At 44.0% G+C, this 20,091-nt stretch overlaps 1 protein-coding gene across 2 annotated transcripts in view; it reads left to right on the plus strand.

Annotated features, from left to right (window-relative positions):
- Nucleotides 1–19,545, plus strand: part of GMEB1 (glucocorticoid modulatory element binding protein 1) — a 43,443-nt gene extending 23,898 nt beyond the window's left edge. Inside the window, exons 3-10 of one of the 2 annotated variants that reach the window (XM_044667947.1) lie at nt 7,071–7,183; nt 7,625–7,749; nt 8,487–8,590; nt 10,646–10,803; nt 12,659–12,790; nt 13,430–13,567; nt 14,020–14,142; nt 18,767–19,545. In XM_044667947.1, coding sequence (XP_044523882.1) covers nt 7,071–7,183; nt 7,625–7,749; nt 8,487–8,590; nt 10,646–10,803; nt 12,659–12,790; nt 13,430–13,567; nt 14,020–14,142; nt 18,767–19,467 — 1,594 coding nt within the window. In that variant the 3' untranslated portion in view covers nt 19,468–19,545. The remainder of the gene's footprint in view (nt 1–7,070; nt 7,184–7,624; nt 7,750–8,486; nt 8,591–10,645; nt 10,804–12,658; nt 12,791–13,429; nt 13,568–14,019; nt 14,143–18,766) is intronic. The other variant, XM_044667948.1, reaches the window with a different exon arrangement.
- The last annotated feature ends 546 nt before the right edge of the window (nt 19,546–20,091 follow it).

The following is a 20,091-nucleotide window of genomic DNA, read 5'->3' on the forward strand; positions in this document are numbered from 1 at the left end:
AATCTATTAAATTTTTTAAAGAAAGAAAATAAATAAGAGTTTATCCTTGCTAAGCACATAAGAAATGAAATAAAGGGACTCAGTGAGCGGGTATAGTTATTGATTATTTGCAGTATCCCCTTGACAGACTATTGGCAGTTAGGTGGCTCAGGTTTAGTGTGCTATGATGATTCATTGTCTTTTTCTGTGCCTAAGCTGCATGCCTTTTGGGATATTTGCCCCTGGGGGTAGGTAGAGGGGCACTCATTTTTAGTAAACCAAAATAGCTAATCTTCTAATCAGTCTAGATAAATAGACATTAGCTAGTTAATTTCCCATAGAGTACTGCTTTTTATAATCAGGACAAAAAAATAGACCTGACACTAAAGCTATTCTCGGTGTAATTTAAACTCCTTTTGAGGAGTCAGAAGGCATTTCACATACATACAACTAGAGATAGGAGGATTCTTGTATTGTCCAAATGTCTCATTGTACAAATGAGAACAGAGACCAGAGAAAAGCTTCAAAGAGTTTACAGTCTTAGTAATTATTCTCTAGAATAATAATTATTGTGACAATAATTATAATTTTTATTATTGGAAATGACTTGCCTACGGTCACAAAGGAAAGTTGTGTCAGAGTCAGAACTCTAACCTAGAGCTCTTTGTACAATACCATGCAACCCTCCTATTCTGTCCTTCTGCATTGCTCAGGAGTTATTAATACATAATTTATCATTATATAAGATTGTAAATGGTGTAGAAGAATTAGGTAAATATAGAAATGACCTTGCATTGCTTTTAGAAATATATCTTTGATGAGGGCAGCTGGGTGGCTCAGTGGATTGAGAGCCAGGCCTAGAGATGGGAGGTCTTGGGTTCAAATCTGGCCTCAGATACTTCTCAGCTCTGTGACCCTGGGCAAGTCACTTAACCCCCATTGCCTAGCCCTTACCACTCTTCTGCCTTGGAACCAATACACAGTACTGATTCCAAGACAGAAGGTAAGGATTTAAATATATAAATATAAAAATAAATATATATCTATATCTATATCTATATCTTTTAGAACACAAAAAGAAGAGGAAAATTAACTGTGTAGTTATAATGACCAAGCTTGGTCCCTGAGAAGAGATCAGAAGATGTATTTCCCTTCCTTACCGAGGTAGCAGACCATGGGTGAAAACTATATAGTCAAATTTAGTTGATATTTTAGTTTTGCTGAACTTTTTTTTAATTTTAGTTTTTTATTAAGAAATAACTCCTTGGGTAAGGAAGGAGAAAGGGATACATTTAGAAATAAATGCAATGTAAAAGCAAAAAAAATCAATAAACATAACACATTTTAATATATTTATCAAGGTGGAACCAAAATGGCCAAGTAGCAGTAAGAAATGCAATAAGCTCTAACACAAAATTCTGGACAGATCTAGAAGATGCCATATACCAAAAAACCTGATCAGGAAGTCCAAGAAATACTGTTATTTTTCCAGTTAAGATTGACATAGGGAGACAGAAAGAGAGAGGTCTGTGGACACCTGGGAGGACATCTGACCAAGAAGAGCATTCTGGCACAAGATGTAGGTCTAGATCCATACTAAGGCATTGTGACCTCATGTGGGAATGTGTGTGCACTGCTAGCCTTGTTCGCTCCCTAGTTTAGGGGCAAAGATACAGGGTGGAATGAGAAAAGGGATCTGTGCCTGGTGGTGATATTCTGGATTAGGTCCTAAGCCTGCATTGGTGAAAGCATGGCATGAGTGCTGGAGGGGGCTGCTCTGTTCCCCCTCTCCACTGCTCCTGAGGACATGTTTGCATGCCCCATCCCTCTGGCCAGCCACCCAATTTGAGCATGCCTCCCTCCACTGTCTGGGGTAATGGTTGGGGTGGCTCACAGGTAGCTTGAAGTTGCATTTTGGGCACATGATCTCTAAGAGGTTTATCAACACTGTCCTAGGTTGTGTACTGAGCAGAAATGAGTGCAGAAGCAAGCAGTAGCTGTAGAGCTATAATAACCACCTCAGGAATCTGTGATTAAAGGGAATCCTATCTTTCTGTCCTTCCAAACCAGCAGAGCTCTCTAGCTGGCTGATGATGAGTAAATTCTATAGCAATCTTCTGGAAAGCCAAAGGATGCAAATCCAGAGGCTTGTTCTTCAGATCTTGATTCAGCAACTCAGGCTTGCTCCTGATCAGATCACTTTGGGAGTACTGAAAGTTTTCAGGTCTCTAGCCTGATATGTCCTTGAGAGCAGCCTGGAATAACACAACACTCAGTATCCCAAGAAAGCAGCAAAACAGTGCTAGTCTAGACATTCCCTTTGGAAGTATGTAAAGCCCAGCCCTAATGTAAAGTCAGGAAATAGACTGGAAGAATAAACAAAACAAACAAACAAAAAAGAATCCCACCACAAAAAAGCTACTGTAGTGACAGGGATATCAAGATACAAACCCAAAAGAAAAGAGTATCTCCAAAATATCCACAAAGTAATAAAGGAAAACACAGCTGGGACGCAAATCCAACTAGAATGCCCAAAAGAAATGAAGCAAGTTTTTAAAAAAGAGTTTTAAATGTTTTTATAAGAGAAATGAGAAGACTAGAGGGGGAAAAATGGAAAAGATAAAAGAGCTACAGAAGAAATAAGAACTAAGAATTGGAAGGAATTAATAGCTTAATACAAAACCTTGGAGAAGTAACAAATTCCCTGAATTAAAGAAGCAAATGTAGGGTATCTCACAGTAAGAACAACTGACCTCTTAGAAATCAAGAAAGATTTATATGAACTGATGCAAAGTGAAGTGAATGGAATTAGGAGAACAATTTTTCTACAAAGACAAAACTATTGTAAAGTCAGTCAACTTTAAAAGACTTTGGAACTGATCAGTTTTAATGACCAACCACTAGTGAGTGAGGCACTGGCTACACTTTTCTCACTGCCACATCTTGACCCCATGAACCAGTTGAACCCCTACACCTTGTCTTCTCTTGAGTCCTATCACCAGCCTTGTCCTATGTGTATGAAGTAATTATTTAGGGAGATTAGATCACAAGCACCCTGGGGGTGGGACTCCTAGGTTCCCAATCTGGGTGGGCATCCTGGGGACAGAGCCAGCAAGATGTGGCCTAAGGGATTTTTAAACCCTGGGTGAGAAGCCCAATCTAAGTTTCAAGCTACCTTATCTCATCAGGAGATTGCTAGAAAACAGCTGGGTGGGGGGGGCGAGCCATCTAGCAAAATGACATATCAGTTCTAGTAAGGCTAAAATCTCTCTCTACCTCTATTAGTATCTCTCTGGTGATTGTGCCTCCAGATCAATTTTATTTGTTAACACCTCCCAAACCTCAGCCTTGGATTCCTTCCACTACCCACTGCCTTTACTCCTACTCAAGTGCTGATTAACATAGATGTAGGAAATCATGAAACCATGCTAACTAGATCCACCACAAATTTGTTATATAGTTTCAGTGTGGCCCTCACCAAGGCAATTCAGTCTTTTTATACCTCCCTAACAGATTCACTATCCCATTCACCACAGTAGCTCATCCAGACCTTTTCACCCTTCCTCAAGCCTCCCATGGCTTCCTCTGCCCTCATTTTCTCATGAGAACTGTCAAAATTGAGATTCTTCGTCAAGAAGTCCTTTTTATTCTCTCTTCATATCTCACTTCACTCAGATGTTTTCTGCAACTATCTCCTCCTTCACTTCTGTCTTCCCTTCTTGCCAAAGCAAACTCCTCTGCATGTTCATGTGATCCCATTCTATCCCCTCTTCTGCAGATTTCCCCTCCTGTCATCTCCATTGCCTCACGAATCTTTAATCTCTCCCCAATTGGTTGCTTCCCTACTGTCAACAAGGCTTATGTTTCCACCCATCCTCAAAAAATTCTCACTTGATATCTTCATCCTCAATAGCTTTCCTTTCACTTTTCTTAATTCTCTGTAATATGGCTTCCAACTTTCATTATTCACCTGAAACTGCTCTCTTCAGTTACCAAAAATCTCTTAACTACCAAATCTAATGGCCCTTTTTCATTCCTTCTTCCTTTCTGTACCGCTAACATTATTGATTATCTACTCTCTTCTCCTTAATCACCCTCATCCTTCTAGGTTTTTGTGACACTACTCCGTCCTGGTTCTCCTGTCTGACCCCTTCTCAGTCTCTTTGCCTAATCTTCATCTAGAATCTAGATGATATGATATGATAGATAGATGTGATCTAGATTCTAGATCATATGAGCCCACAAATTGTGGATGTCTGTATCTAAGGCCCTTTTTTCTCTATTTCTCTAGATGATCTCATTACCTACCAGGGATTCACTTATCTTTATGCTGATGATTTGCAAATCTATTTATTCATCCCTAACCTTTTCCCCTGATCTCCAGTCTTAAATCTCCACCTACCTATTTGGCCCCTCTAACTGGATGTCCTTTTAATTCACTATTGTCCAAAACTGATTTCATTATCTTTTTCCCCCAAGGCCTCCCCTCTAGCTAATTTTTTTACTGTTTAGGGCGCCACCATTCTTTCTGTCTCCAACTTAAGTGTTCTCCTTGTTACTATTCACTCTCACTACCCCTCATATCCAATCAGCTGCCAAGTCCTGTTGTTTCTACTCAGTAATTTCTCTCCTATATGTATATGCTCCCTTCGGTATAGGTCCTTAACACCTCACACCTTGTTATTGCAATAACCTGCTGGTTGGTCCCCCTGTCACATGTCTCTTCCTTAATGCTGAGCATTCTTCTCTCAGCTGTCAGATGGTCTTCAAGTGCGGGTCTGACCCTCCAGCAGCTCCCTGTCTCTTAGAGGGTCATATTTGAACTACTCTTTTTTTATTCAAAGCCATTCATAGCCTGGCCTCTCCCTGCCTTTCCAGTTCTTACATACTATTCATTACCCTCCCCCTCGGACCCCCCACCATGTACTTTGGAATCCCAAGCCACAGGCCTTGCTGTTCCTCCCACAAGATATGCCAAACATTTTTACTGACTTCCTTCAAATCTCACTTCCTATAAGAAGTCTTTTCCAATCCTCTATTCTTGTGTCTTCCTTCTGTTGATTATCTTCAGTTTACCCTGTGTACTTAGTTGTTTATATGCTGCCTCACTTACTCAACTCTGAGCTCCTCCAGAGCAAGGACTATTTTTTGGCCCATTTTTTATAACCCTAGCATTTGGCACATAGTAGGCGATTAATACTTGACTTGATTGAATGATTTGGTTCAGCCCTGTCATTTCATTAATGTAGGGATGAGACCAGTTTTGGATATGTTGAATTTAAGGTTACATTCAGGATATTCAGTTTGAGATGCCAAATAGGTAGTTCTGGAGCTAGGAGAGAAGTTAGGATATAGACATCATAATCCCTGCTGTGTAAATTCCCTCTTGTAGTGTAGATCAGCAATTTAACTACAGTCTATGGACTTAGAGCTTAAAGGATTCACCAAGGGTGGTACCGCCAGTCTGTATCTGAGGCAGAACCTGAATCCAGGTTTTCCTAACTGGGACCAGTAGTTTCTCTGATCATTATGCCATTTAGTGTTACCATCGTTTTGTGTTGTTCAAATGTACAATTTTCAATAGGCTGGCAGATTTTATGGTGATATGACTCACCATAACAATCATTAGTTAGAATGAGTTGCTTTTTTAGCTTTGATCACTGATCCCATCTCTGCTTTGGCAGAGAGGACTCCATAGGCATCCTTAATGTTATAGCAGTGTTCTAGAAAACTGTTACAAGGCTGGACTTGTAGTCAGAAAGCCCTGGGTTCCAATCCTGCTTCTTATAAACTTGGGTGATCTTGTCATTTATCCCTCATTCAAGATTCATGTAGTTCTTTCCAGCTTTTTCTGAAATCATCCTGCTCATCATTTCTTGTAGCACAATAGTATTCCATCACTGTCATTTACTACTCCCCTGATGGACATCTCCTCAGTTTCCAATTCTTTGCCACCACAAAAAGAACTGCTATAAAAGTTTTTGTACAAGTAGGTCCTTTTTTATGCTCTCTTTGGGATACAGATCTAGTAATGGTATTACATGATCAAAGGGTTATTTTGGCTGTAGTTCCAGATTGCCTTCCAGAATGGTTGGATCAGTTCACAACTCCACCAACAATACTTCAGGTGTGCCAATTTTGTCACATCTCTTCTAGCATTTTTCATTTTCCTTTAACACTAGGTGGCCAACCTGATAGGTGTGAGGTAGTACCTTAGAGTTGTTTTAATTTGCATTTCTCTAATCAAGAGTGATTTAGGGAGGCAGCTGGGTAGCTCAGTGTATTAAGTAAGAACCAGGCCTAGAGAGACAGGAGGTCCTAGGTTCAAATTTGACCTCAGACACTTCCTAGCTGTGTGACCCTGGGCAAGTCACTTGACCCCCATTGCCTACCTTTACCACTCTTCTGCCTTGAAGCTGATACACAGTATTGACTCCAAGACAGAAGGTAAGGGTTTAAAAAAAAAAAAGTGATTTAGAACATTTTTTTTCAAATAATTGATAGTTTTGATTTCTTCATCTGAAAACTGCTTATTTAATCCTGTGACATTAGTCAATTGGGTAATGACTTATAAATTTGACTTAATTATATATTTGAAACATGAGACAGGTTTCATTACTGCAAGAATTTTTTCCCAGTTTGTTGTATCCCTTGCTTTCTGATTCTTGAAGTGATCTCTTTCGACTCTATTTTTTTCTTTTTTCCTAGCTTGACCAAAGGGGGGCAATATTATTCATTGCCTTGTTAGGACTTTCTTATGTAAGGGTATTCATAGAATGGTACCCCTATCACAGGCTCTCAGATGTAGGGGAAAATGGAGTTTATGTACAACCCCTTACAGAAAGCTGTATCCTCTCTTTTTGATAAGGAAAAAACTGAAGTTTTTTCATTTCTTGGTCCTGCCCATAAGACAGTCCTGGGCTCTTATTTTATTTGAGTCTAAGTACAGTTTGGGATAATGTAGAGCACTGAGGTTTTTTGTTGCTATGTGGGATCCTTCTGTGTTTGACCCCTAAGGGTCAGATTAAGGAAGAATATAGACATCTCTTTACTCGGTGCTATGGATCTTAATTTTTTCATGATTTATATAGTTTGCTTATCAATGGACACTTTTACAACAGGATTTATGAAGCGGGATCGGAGAACAATGCAGCGGTTGTAGCCGTAGAAACCCACACAATCCACAAAATTGAAGAAGGGATTGGTAAGTCTGTCTGCTCATGTGGGTGTCTATTATCCCTGGTGACCAGAATATGATGTTAGCTAGGTGTTATTGTTTAAAGTCTGATGGTACTCCATCTAGAATATCATTGCCTTTTGGCATGAGCATATTGAATAAATTGTTGTTTACGCCCACCTTCTACTCCTGGCTGAGTATACCCATCCAATTGGAGAAAAATGGAATCCCATATAGGACTCCAGACTATCAAGGATGGTCCCTGCCTGGCATATGTTTACAAAAGTCTTTTTTCATTTGCATTGGCTGTTGAGGAGAACACATGTTTTCTGCTTTAGATTAGTAAACTACAACAGAAGCTAGCATTTTTCTAGTCTCACAAAAGACCTGGCCAAATGTGGGTTTAGATTCCTGAATCTCTTTGGAGGAAGACTGTTACCTGAGGAACTGAGATGTTTCTGTTTGCAGATGCTAGCGCCATAGAAGCAAACGAAGAAATGGAAATTGCTTATCCTATCACATGCGGGGAGAGCAAAGCCATACTGCTCTGGAAGAAGTTTGTATGTCCAGGAATTAATGTGAAGTGTGTCAAGGTAATCTTTCCCTCCTTTCTGTGCCTCATTCCAAAGGACTTCTTGCATGCAGAGGGCAGTTTGTTTGTGCCTCCCATATCTTCTCAGCTATTCTTGTTACCCTGATTATTAGGTATTTGTGTTTGAGGCCACAGTCACAAATCAAAGAAGAGTCTTTAGAAGCCCATGGGCACACATTGTGGGCAGAAGTGCTCTTTATGTGCCAGTAGCTGCTGGCACTGACAGTAATCACCATCGGTGGCATCATTTTTTAATTATAAGGGAAGACCATGTAGTTGAGGTGGCTGTTGGGTGGTATATTTACTATAGCAGTCCAGTCTCTCATACCCAGTATAGGGCAGTCAGGCCTGGCAGGATCAGTTCAGATGATGGTTCAATATGCATTCCAAGTGCTGGGTCAAGCTGCCTGCCTTGGGGTAGAAGGGAATTGTCCAGATCAATAGAGACTCCACTCTGATTGCCTCCTTCCCTCATGCTCTTATGGACCTGGCACTGACCAAAGGGGAATCATGAAAATCAAGGAAGGCTATTTTTCCTTTAGGTAGTGAAGGGTGGGGTCAGGAGCCATGAGAGCAGGAGCTAGGATGATGCAGGGTTAGCAGTGAGCTAGGATGTCATCACTGCATCGATGTGGGTGCCAGATGTACAAAGAGAGTTCTTGTCTCTTCTCTCAGTGTCTTTTCTTTCACCTTCTGCTGTCTGAGTTGATGCTGTTTGACTTTGCTTTTTGGCTTCAGTTCAATGATCAGTTGATCAGTCCCAAGCATTTTGTTCATCTGGCTGGCAAGTCCACCCTGAAGGACTGGAAGAGAGCCATTCGCCTGGGTGGGATCATGCTGAGGTAAGGTCTCTTGGCAGCTGCCCACCAGTGGACAGACCTTGAGGGGTAAATCCACAGAGTTGTTTTTTTTCTCCTTAGATCTAAAGGGTCATATACTCTTGCTTTGGTGCCTTGGCTGGCATAGCCAGTTCATTTATCTGGACAGCACCTAAAGACCCTGAACACTTTTGGGAAGGGAGCTGATCCAAGCTAGAGCTTTCTATCCGCCTGAGAAAGCTTCCTTAAAGCCAGATCACAGGAGAGTTGCCAGAGGACAGTGACTGGCTGCTGCATCATAATAGTCCTTAGTCTTACTAAGCTGGGGCAGTAATAGGAGTGAGATAGAGATAATACAGGGCAAAAAGTTCCTGAACCTTTCCTAATTTGGGGAACTTGCTCTCATTTTCTATCGGACTGGTTTGATGTTGGTAGAGAGCTTTGGGTCAAGGAGAGTGACACAAAGACCGTTTTGATATTCTTGGGTAAAGTTGCTCTGATCCCAGAGCTGAATTTTCATATAGTCAGTTTTCAATTAACCAGCTCTTGGAGGATATCCTTAAGTCATTTTATATTAGGTTTTACATTTACTTTGGGGGCAGTAAATATTATTTTTCAAATTTATAATTATATTCCCAATTGCAGATCTAGCTAGAAGTGAATGTATATAGGGAAATCATCTAGTCTGACTCCCTCAAATTTACAGATGGAGTCTCAGCCTTGTTGAGGGGAAGAGATTTGCCCAAGGTAATATCAGAGCCCTAATTGTGTGACCCTTTGAGTCCAGGTCCAATAAAATCTCTGGGCCATATTTTATTGCCTAATTAATGTGTGTGCTTTAAGCACTTACCTAGATTGGCCATTTGGAGCTGGCCACAGAAGATCTGTAGAAGAATCATGTCTTATGTAATAGATATGAATTTGGGAAGGACTGTGCTTCTTCCTGCCTTAGCTCTATTGCTCTTCAGAACCATGGAATCTCAGAGCTGAAAGGGACCAACCCATACAACATCTCCAGTAAGTGCCATAGCCCCTACTTGAAGATCTCTAGTGAGGAGGCAACCACCTGTTCCTGAGACTCTCTTCTCTTCTTTGGATACCTATTAATATGAGGAAATCTTTCCCAAATCTAATAAAAGCCTCACAAATTAAGAGTGAGAAAGGACCTTCAGGCCATTAAATTCATCTGCCTCATTTTAAAGAAGAGAAAACTGAGGCCTAGGAATGTTCAGGGACTTGCTCAGGTTTGTCAGCTACAGTGAATATCTGAGGGCAAAGTTCCAATTTGGGTCTTTCTGGCTCTAGGCACTCATTCACTCTGTCACCTAGATGCCTCAGAAATCTTGGTTTGTTTGTCTTGACCAATGAAGAAAAGTTTGTTCCCCCATCATGTTAGCCTTCAAAGAAACCATTCTTTCAGTCTGCTCCAACCAGGCCATGAACCTTAGAGAACAGGCGTGTAGTGTAGGCCAAATCCTAGCCCAACAGCAGATGCCATTGTGACAAGCAGGCCTACTATGATGAAAGTCTCTCCAAGCCCCATCCAGTCAGTGGTCCTGGACGTGGTAGTGTCTTGTGGGGCCACTTACAGGAAAGTGTTCTCCATTGAATAGTCCAGCGGGATCAATGTTTTCTTCATTCTGAGTCAGTACAATAACAGTTCTTATCAATAATGAAAAAGAGAGTGCTGGCTGCTGAGGCTTGTTGTACTTGAAGGGGGTTCATAGGCTCTGTTGGGTCTGTGGCAACCACAATACAGCAGGAGCAGCAGCAGTGGCAGCGACAACTCTATTCTGACTTCCCCATGGAATTTTTATTCTGTGATTTGGCCTGTTTATTTCTCTCCCTTCTGTTTCTGTTTCTTCTGGGTTTGGTTTCCACAGAACCTGTTGGGGGGAGATGGAAGCAGTCTATTATTGCTACATGGAGGTGAGGGTGTATATATATGTAGGGCCTATGAAAATCTTAAGAATAAATTCATTAAATTTTTTTACAACCTAATGAATTTTGGATGGCTTTTAACAAGGTTTGTTTAAGCTGGCAAGTGAGCTCTGGATTGTGTTTTTTCTCTCTGCACAGGAAAATGATGGATTCTGGCCAGATAGACTTTTACCAGCATGACAAGGTTTGCTCCAATACCTGCAGAAGCACCAAGTTTGACCTCCTGATCAGCAGTGCCCGTGCACCAGTGCCAGGGCAGCAGACAGGCGTGGTGCAGACGCCTACTTCGGCTGATGGTAGGGGGTAGGAAACCACCTGAACACATGCTTTATTTTTCAGTCCCATTGTCCTCTGGCCTCTCCAGCCTCACTTGCTCACTTCTACAAGTGCCCTTGGGCTGTGGCATACTGAACAGGGAGAGCTCTTAGGAAACAGGCCCTTTCTCTAGGTCGTCTGCCGCATCCCTTCTTTGACCTAGGGTTCTTTGACGTTAGGGTTTAAGAAATGCTTTACAGACATGGCCTCCTTGGATGCTCTGCTAGGTAAGGGGCTATAGGTATTATTGTCCCAATTTTGCAGATGGATGAGGAAGCTGAGGCTCAGAGAGATCAGATCACTTGTCCATGGTCACCTAGCTAATAGTTGTCAGAGGCAGGATTTGAAATCACAAATCCTTGATTTCAGTCCCAGCCCTTCTTATGCCTCTGTAAGCATCATGCAAGTTTTTCAGAAGCCATCAGTCACCCTGTACATATTTCTCAGGGTGGTGTCCCCACAGGTCTCAGGTGATCTTAGAGTTCCTTGGTCTTTTAGCTGATGAAGGCCTGGTAGTAGGGGACCCAATCAGCTTGATGCTTACTCCCTTCTGGACTACTGCACTCAAATTTCATTTGGCTGAGGGTGGCCATGCTTTAAGGGTCTGAGGGTTTGGTCATCCAGCAGGGTTTCAGGCCACCTTTAGAAATAGAACTAGGATCTTACTCCCAAAAGAGGCTCCTGGAGCCAGGACTCCAAGGTGAGGGAGAAGGATAAGGGGGCCCTTAGTAGAGCTTCTGTTGGAGTTTCTCCACCACTAGCCTCATGATTGGTCTTCAACACATTTGGAGGGAACATGGACCTTAACTGTCTCCAGCAAATAAGTAATCCAGGTCTGGCACCATCCAAAACCCCTGAAGCACAGCCCTGGACAGTGGTGGTTCCTATTGCCTTCCAGAGTAAACATTCTGTGATCAGCTATTGGATGGCTTTTGGGTATGAACCACAAGTCACTACCTTTGCTCTTCAGTGATTTGGATTTTTTTGCTAGAAAAATGGAGGGGGGAAAAAACAACACCACTGTAAAACACAGCTCATTTGCATTTAGTCTCATCCACCTTCAAATTTGGCTTCATTTTTTCAGTACATATTATTAAGATTCAGGACTGAATGAGAAAAAAGAAGCCCAGGCAGCTGGACCAGCCAGCATGGGGCATTCATAGAGGGTGAATGGCTGGACCAGGAAGAGAGCTGGGTCCTCAGACTTCCCATCAGTGCCCCACCACTGTACCTTGGCCTCTCACGCATTTCTCCTTTGTTTCTTCTTCTTTGTTGTGGGGCAGCTTACATGGTAAATAAACATCATATTCAAACCCTGACTGAGGGCTTGAATGGGAAAATTCTCTTCATCGAGTTTCCTGAAGGTTTGTTTGACCTGTCTGAGCAGCTTAGAAATGGCTGCCATGTTGTACACCACCTGGGTTCAAGGCCAGCCTCAGATACATTCTGACTCTGTGACTGCAGCCAAGCCCTTACCTCTTATTGACCCCAGACAGCCTTCTTGGACAGTCAGTGCAGAGCTGGCACTCTTGTGTCAGGGAAATTAAGGCCTCGGTCCAGCAGCTGTGGATTCACCTGTCGCCTCTGTTTGGCAGTATTCTAGGCTTGACCATCAGATGTTCATTGGTTTTCTCTGCCTCAGACTAGGAAGTGAATACATGCTTTCTAGTCTGGGTTCTCTTTAGGAAACCCAGCTCTGAGTGAAGCTTTCCCAGGTTCTAACTGTAGAAGGTCCCTTCCTCAGGATGCTCCCAGTGACTGAGGAAGCGAGGGAGAACTTAGCCGTCTCTGCGTTGTGGGCCCCCCTGACCCCTCCCTCTGATGGACCTTTGGCAGGGGGAGTCACACAGATCGCCATTTCAGAGGAGAATATGGAAGAGGCTGGGCTAGAGTGGAACTCAGCTCTCACGGCAGCTGTCACCATGGCCACTGAGGAGGGATTGAAGAAGGACCCTGAAGAGATTTCAGGTACCAACATGGAGCCTTTGGGAAAATTGGATCTGCTGATTCACCACCACCAGCAGTACCCCCCTCCCTTCCCCCCCAGCATCTTTGTGATGTCCATCATTATTTTATTTTATTTTTTACTAATTATCAAATTTCCACATAAATATTCTAAAGTCATATGATCCAAATTGTTTCCCTACCTCCTTCCCTCCCCCTCCTGGAGCTGTGCCCATCATTATTGCTGATGGACTTAACATTTCTCTCCTCTCTTCCTTCCCTCTCCTCTTCTTTCTCTTCTTCTCTTTCCCTCTCCTCTCTCTGCTCCATCTCCCCCTCTCTCTTTCTCTGTCTCTACCTGTCTCTGTCTCTATTAATTTCCACAATCACATTTCAAAAACCAGCCCTCCTCCAGAACTCTAGATAATCCAGGGGGCACAGGCAGGGAAGCAGGCAAGCAGGGTCTGTTGGACAGCTGAGGTTGCTTGAAACAATGTTGGGCATGGGGGTGGGAGCCCCACAGAGTGAACAGCCCCATCTGACCCCTTCCAGGGCTTCCTCCTTAAGATAGCTGCTCTGAGGCGGCTTCCCATCCTCCAGCCACCGCAGAGAGCGTTAGCCATGGTCCCTTCTCCAACTTCCACCTCTTCCTCCTTGTGCCAGAGGACACCCTGATGTTCTGGAAGGGCATAGCCGACGTGGGGCTCATGGAGGAGGTGGTCTGCAACATTCAGAAGGAAATAGAGGAGCTGCTCAGGGGTGTTCAGCAAAGGCTCCTTCAGGCCCCCTTTCAGATTACAGGTGAGCTGAAATGTGACACGAGCAATTAACAGCTTTATTATAAAATTCACAATGAGACTAATAATAGCTCCCACTTCCACAACACTTGGAACTTTGCAAAGCATGCCACATACATTATTCCATTTGAGCTTCTCAGGAGCCCTGTGAGGCAGGTGCTCTTATTATCTTCATTTTACAAATGAGGAAACTGAGGTCAGAGGGGTTTCCCAGGGTCATACAGCTAGATCTATGACTGTTTTAATTGCAAAGAGGGATTTTTTTTTCCCCCAGATGGGTTGGCAGATGATTTTAGGCACTGCAGTGAAGGGTGGGCATTCCTGGCTTGGCTCTTGTGGAGAGGGTGGAACAAGCCCCTTCACTTCAGGGTGGTCACCTTGATTTTAGAAACAAGGGGAACAAGACTACTAGAGCACCAGTATTTTGTCCTCACCCCATATGGACTTTCCTTCTAGATGCCGCTGTCCTTAACAATGTAGCCCATACCTTTGGCCTGATGGACACGGTCAAGAGAGTTTTGGACAACAGGAGGAGCCAGACAGAGCAAGGAGAAGAACATTTTCTCTATACTCTTACAGGTATCTGTATCAATCATCTGTGGTAGATTATAGACTCCTCCACTACCCCTCCAGTCCTCCCAAGGAACCAGCATGAATTCTTGCCAGGTTGATCAGCCCTGGAGAGAAAGGGGAGACCTTTTTCTCCAAAGTTATATCAGACAAAATCCTGGCAAGGTTTTAATGTAAGGAAAAAATTCTAACAATGTAAATGATTAAATAATGATGATGAAGATTGATTCAAAAATTGTAAATAATATCTTAGGAAGAGTGGAACAAGGCGGGGGCAGCTGGGGTAGCTCAGTGGCTTGAGAGCCAGGCCTAGAGACAGGAGGTCCTGGGTTCAAATCTGGCCTCAGACACCTCCCAGCTGTGTGACCCTGGGCAAGTCACTTGACCCCCATTGCCTACCCTTACCACTCTTCTGCCTTGGAAACAATACACAGTATTGACTCCAAGACAGAAGGTAAGGGTTTAAAAAAAAAAAAAAAAGTGGAACGGCTTCTTCCAGAGGAAATGGGTTCCTAAGACTGGACAAATCTATAACCTGTAGAGAAGAGCCAGGGTTCTAGATGACAAAGGAACCTCCTTCAGACAGGAGATGGACTAGATGGCCTCTGAGCAACCTTTCACTTCTGGGATTCAGTGATTCTTCTTTGTCTACGTCTCCGGAAGGAGCCAAAAGATGAGTCAGTATGCCATGCAAAATGGAAATCTAGAAGTAGCGTGGGCCTCCATAGGAATGTTGATTTACATTGACATGGACATTTCAGTTTTAGTGAGCATTTCCTTCATAAGAACCAGTGTAGTAGAGGAGCATGATGTGAAGAAACTGATGGAGTAGAGGGGCTGAAGTGTCAGAGCCAAGATTAATTCTGCCCATTTTGGGCAGAAGACCCAGCATCCTCTTGGGCTGTTCCTCACCAGCCCTGATGCCTTATTTGAGTAGCCCATTTACTGCCTTATCTGTGGTAATAAGGACCAATGAACAGGGAGACTGGGAAAGCAGGCAGTGCAGGGATTGCCTGTGGTCAGTATAAAGGTCTAGAGACAGGGGGTTGGGGGGGGCTTAGGAGAGGAGGTAAAAAGGAGCATGGATAGAGGAATAAGATTTAAATGGACCACAGATTATAGAAGGAGGGGGCAAATGAATAGTGCTGGTAAAGCATGAAGGATTGGAAGGGGGGGTGGGGTATTGGTTATGAAGGACTTTAAAAGCTAAACAGAATAATTAATATATTTTCTTAGGGCCAAGAAAACCATTGAAACAGAGAGGAGGCATGATGAGATCTGTATTTAATTAAGGAAAATCCCTTTGATGGAGAATAGGTTGCAGTGGAGAGAGGCTTGAGGCCCAAAAGTCAGTAGAAAGCCACCTCAATAATCTAGGCAAGAAGTAATGAGAATTGCATGAGAGTGATGGCTCAGGTAGAAGAGATGTTGTAGATATGGAAACAATGAGATTTGGCAACTGACTGGATCCTGAGGGGTGAGGAGAAGAGTGAGGAGGTGGGGATAATATGATCACGGTTATGACCTTGCAGGCCTGGAAGGATGGTGCTGCCTGCAGCAGAAAGAGTGAAGCTAGGAAGTGAGAGAGAGAGATAGAGAGAGGGGGCAAAGCTAAAAGAGTTCTCTTTTAGCTATGTTGAGTTGAGATATGTGTCCTTGGAATGTCCAGTGATCCATAGACGATGTGAAACTGGGAGCTCATTAGCAGAGAAGAAATAATGCTTAAAGCCTACGGGTTTGAAGAAACCCTCTTTCTCTGTCTCCCTGCAGTGAGGCAGAACCTTCTGCTTCAATGCAGCCCATTTCACTTTTGGACAGCTTTAAGTGCAAGAAAGTTTTTCCTTATATTGAGCCTAAATTTGTCATTTTAGAACTTTCTCCCACTGCTTCTGTTCCTGCCTTCTGGAGCCAAACAGAGCAAGTCTTCTGAAGAGCCCTTCACATATTTTAGCACAGCATCATGTATCCCCTGAGTCTTTCTTTTTACTAAATCTCCCCAGTTGATCCTCAGTTAATGTGAACTTGAGATGCTGAATACTCTCCAGCTCATCAATGTCATTCAGGCTGGGGGATTGCACACTGTACTGGACATGAGGTCTGACCAGAGAGCCCTCTATACCTCTCAGAATGCAGTCAAAGAGGCCATTAGCCTTCTTAGCTGCCATAATTACATGGTTTGTTGACTCCTGCTGAGTTTCTGATCCTCTAAGACCCTTTTATATTTTTCAAATGAGCTGCTATTTAGGCCCTCCTGCATCTTTTACTTGTGATGTGATTTTTTGAATCCCAATATAAGACTTTATACTTATCTCTGTTAAATTTAATTTTCTTCAATCTAGCATAAAGTTCTTGCCCATAGAGATCTGTTTGAATCTTGACTCCTGTCTACCCAATTCATGGATTTTGATGCATTTATCCAGTAGGTTGGCTAGCTCGCTCGCTAGCTAGCCTTCCCTTCCAGCTTTGTGTAGCTTCTGTAAATTTAATTGTCCATCTCTCCAAATAATTGATAACAGTGTTATATAGCACAAGACCAAATCTGGGGCACCCCACTGGAGGCCACCTTCCAAACTGACACCAAACATTTAACATTTACTAACGTGCTCCTTGAAGCTTGGCCAAATGGCCAATTCCAAATCCAGTCTCATTGTTCCATTGTCTTTTCCATAAGAATTGTAAGGGACGATTTATCAAATGCTTTGCTAAAATGTAGGTAAACTATATCTTGAACATTCCCCTGAGCTTCCAGCTTAGTGCGCCAGTTGTCAGGAAGGAGGCAATGAGGTGGGTCTGGCCTGGCCTGTTTGGTAGATGCCATGCTGGCTCTTTGTGATATCCTTCCTTCTCTTAAATAATCATTAACATACTAGTGACACACCTGCCACTCCCTTACAGGCACAAAGCAAGTCACTAAATCAGTAGATGTGAATGTTTTTTCTTCTGTCCACCTAGCTAAAAGTCTAGAAGAATAGCTAGCATGAATGTAATACTTGCAGTACTTCACTTAATTCTTGCAGTAACCTTGTGAGATAGGTGCTATTATTATTTCCATTTTATAGATGAGGAAACTAAGGCTTTAAGAAGACTTGCCCAAGGTCACACAACTGGTAAATCTCTGAAGCAGGATTTGAATTCATTTCTTCCTGCCATCAAATTTAATATTCTCTCCACTATGTGGCAGCTGCTTGAAGAATAAACAGAGAGTGAATAAGGGGACTAGAAGACAATCAACAAGGCACCTCCTATTTGCAAAACTTCTGCTTAGCACTGGGAGAGAGAGAGCATTTAGATAGAAAAAGCACCACCCCTACTACTGTGGAGCTCCCAGTCTCTGGAGGCTGAGATGCCCACACCCATGCCAGACAATACATGCTTTAGAGGTGGGGTATAGAAGGAGGCCTCAGTGAGGGGGGATCAGGGAGGGCTTCTTGGAGTAGGAGACATATGAACTGTGTTTTACAGAATGAGTAGAATTCAGTAGTTGGAAATGGGGAGGGGAGGGCATTCCAGACATAGGGATCACTTGGACCAAGCCCCAGAGGGGTGAGAGCAGAGTTCATGTTCAGAACAAAGAGCGCAATCCAGCTTGGCCAGAATGCGCAGCCTCTGGGATGCAGATGTGGGGAAATTCATGGGAGAGGGTGCAGTCTTGTAGAGGGGACCTTCCTCAGAGAGCTTTCTTAAATGAAGCTAGAAGGAAAGAGGAACTGATGTGTTTTAAAAAAAAGAAAAACAGGCACCATCACAAAATGTCCTTTAAGCTCCCTCAGAGTCCAGGACTCCCCGTGTAATGGAGAGAGTCAGAGACCAGCTGTGAGTCCTAGCCTCGATCCTGGCCAGCGCCATGGCCTTGGCCTAGTCCTTCCCTCCCTCCCCCACATCCTCTCATTCAGATGAATGTTTCTTGATGATGATGATGATGATGATGATGATGATGATGATGATGATGATGATAATGATTTTGGATGTCTTCCATGGTTACATTTCTAGAGTGCATCATCGAACACATATGCCCATGCGTGCAGGGGGCCCTGTGGTTTAGTCATGGCTAGGGATGACCCGGATTAGATGACCCCTTCTGTCACCAGGCAGGGCCGGCAGCATGTGGCAACAACAGGGCTGAGCCCTTTCTGGGGCCATGATTTATTTACACAGGAAATTCAGTCCTTAGACTTGTGTCTTTCTGAATGAAGTTCATGGCCTTGTGTAGAATTTGGAGCTCCAGCTCTGTTCAAAGGCCCACAAATGCCTTTGGGGCTGCTTTGTTCATAGACAGGCAGTGGGGGAGTTCAGGATGCATGTCGTGGGAGGAAAGAGTGGAAGTCCAGAAGTGGATGTGGTTCCTGGGAGAATATGTGTGTTTATTTCTCACTGGGGGACTCACAGTGTAGAACCTTCCCCAGCAAGTGGCTCTCAGGTCAGCCTGCTTGGTGGGCAGCTGCTGAGTGGCTAAGTCTGTGGTCCCAAGAGTCAGAGAGAAGACAGAACCCTGGGGCTCCTCGATTCCACCCTGCTTCTGAGTTCTTGTTTTTGATAAACATGAACATCTTTTGAAAATATCATTACTAAAAAAAATCTGCCACCCTGAACAGACTTTCCTGCTATCTAAACAGATATTGCATTTTCCTCATAGACCTAGAACGCCAGTTGGAGGAGCAGAAGAAGCAGGCCCAGGACCACAGGCTGAAGTCTCAGACAGTGCAGAATGTGGTTCTGATGCCTATGAACAACCCCAAGCCACCCAAGAGGCCCCGCCTCCAGCGCCCAGCTTCCACCACCGTCCTGAGCCCCTCGCCCCCCGTCCAGCAGCCTCAGTTCACCGTCATCTCGCCCATTGCCATAGCCCCGATGGGCCAGTCGTTCTCCATGGGCAACCTCCCCATGGCTACCCTCAGCCAGGGCTCCAGCCCTGTGACTGTCCACACACTGCCTTCTGGCTCCCAGCTCTTCCGCTATGCCACTGTCGTCTCTTCCGCCAAGACCAGCTCTCCTGACGCAGTGACCATCCACCCCTCCTCCAGCCTGGCGCTGCTGAGCTCAGCTGCCATGCAGGATGGTGGGGCATTGGGCAACATGGCCACAGTGGTGAGCCCTGTGGAGCTGGTGGCGATGGAGTCTGGCCTGACCTCCGCCATCCAAGCCGTGGAGAGCACTTCTGAGGACGGGCAGACCATCATTGAGATTGATCCTGCTCCAGACCCTGAGGCTGAGGAACCGGAGGGGAAAGCTCTCATCCTGGAGACTGAGCTGAGGACTGAGGAGAAGGTTGTGGCAGAGATCGAGGAGCATCAGCATCAAGTTCACAACGTGGAGATTGTGGTCCTCGAGGATTAAGTGGGAGCCTGGGGCCAGCAGACTCATTCTTTGTTTGGAATTTTAATGGTTTGTTCATTTTTACCACTGTCCTGCTCATTTCCACAGAGGATCCTTTTTTGTTTTGTTTTGTTTTTCCAATTTAAAAAAAAAAAAAGAAGAAAAATCTCAGTAAAATGACTGAACATGCTGGTCCCCCTGTCTTCCCCCTCTCCCCCACAGGTAAGCAGTGGACAAGATGAGTTGCCCTTAGAGAGGAGAGAAAGACGCTATTCTCTTCCCTAACCTAACCTTGCCACCTAGAAAGCCACCTCTTTTAGATGAGACAGCCAGTTAACTAGGACTACTGTCCAGAGGGTTCTTTCCAGGTCGGCCTCTGTATGAGCGTTTTGTAAAGATGCAGTGATATGGATTTGGCACCTGGGGAGCACGGGCCTGGGCTATTTGATTTTTGCCTGTGCCCCTGGGAGGCCTGGGCCCTCAGGGCCAAGGGGAAGCCTGGCTGGCAGCCAGAGGAAGATGAGGGATGTGACATTACTAATGGGAAAGAAGAGTGTATCAGTGTCCTCTTAAAGAAGGGAAGTGCTTTGACAGGGATCACAGCAGGGAGAAAGGCCAAGGTTTGGGAGATGAGCCAGAGGGTTT

The sequence above is a fragment of the Gracilinanus agilis genome, chromosome 3, assembly GCF_016433145.1.
Source record: "Gracilinanus agilis isolate LMUSP501 chromosome 3, AgileGrace, whole genome shotgun sequence".
NCBI classification, from domain to species: Eukaryota; Metazoa; Chordata; class Mammalia; order Didelphimorphia; family Didelphidae; genus Gracilinanus; species Gracilinanus agilis.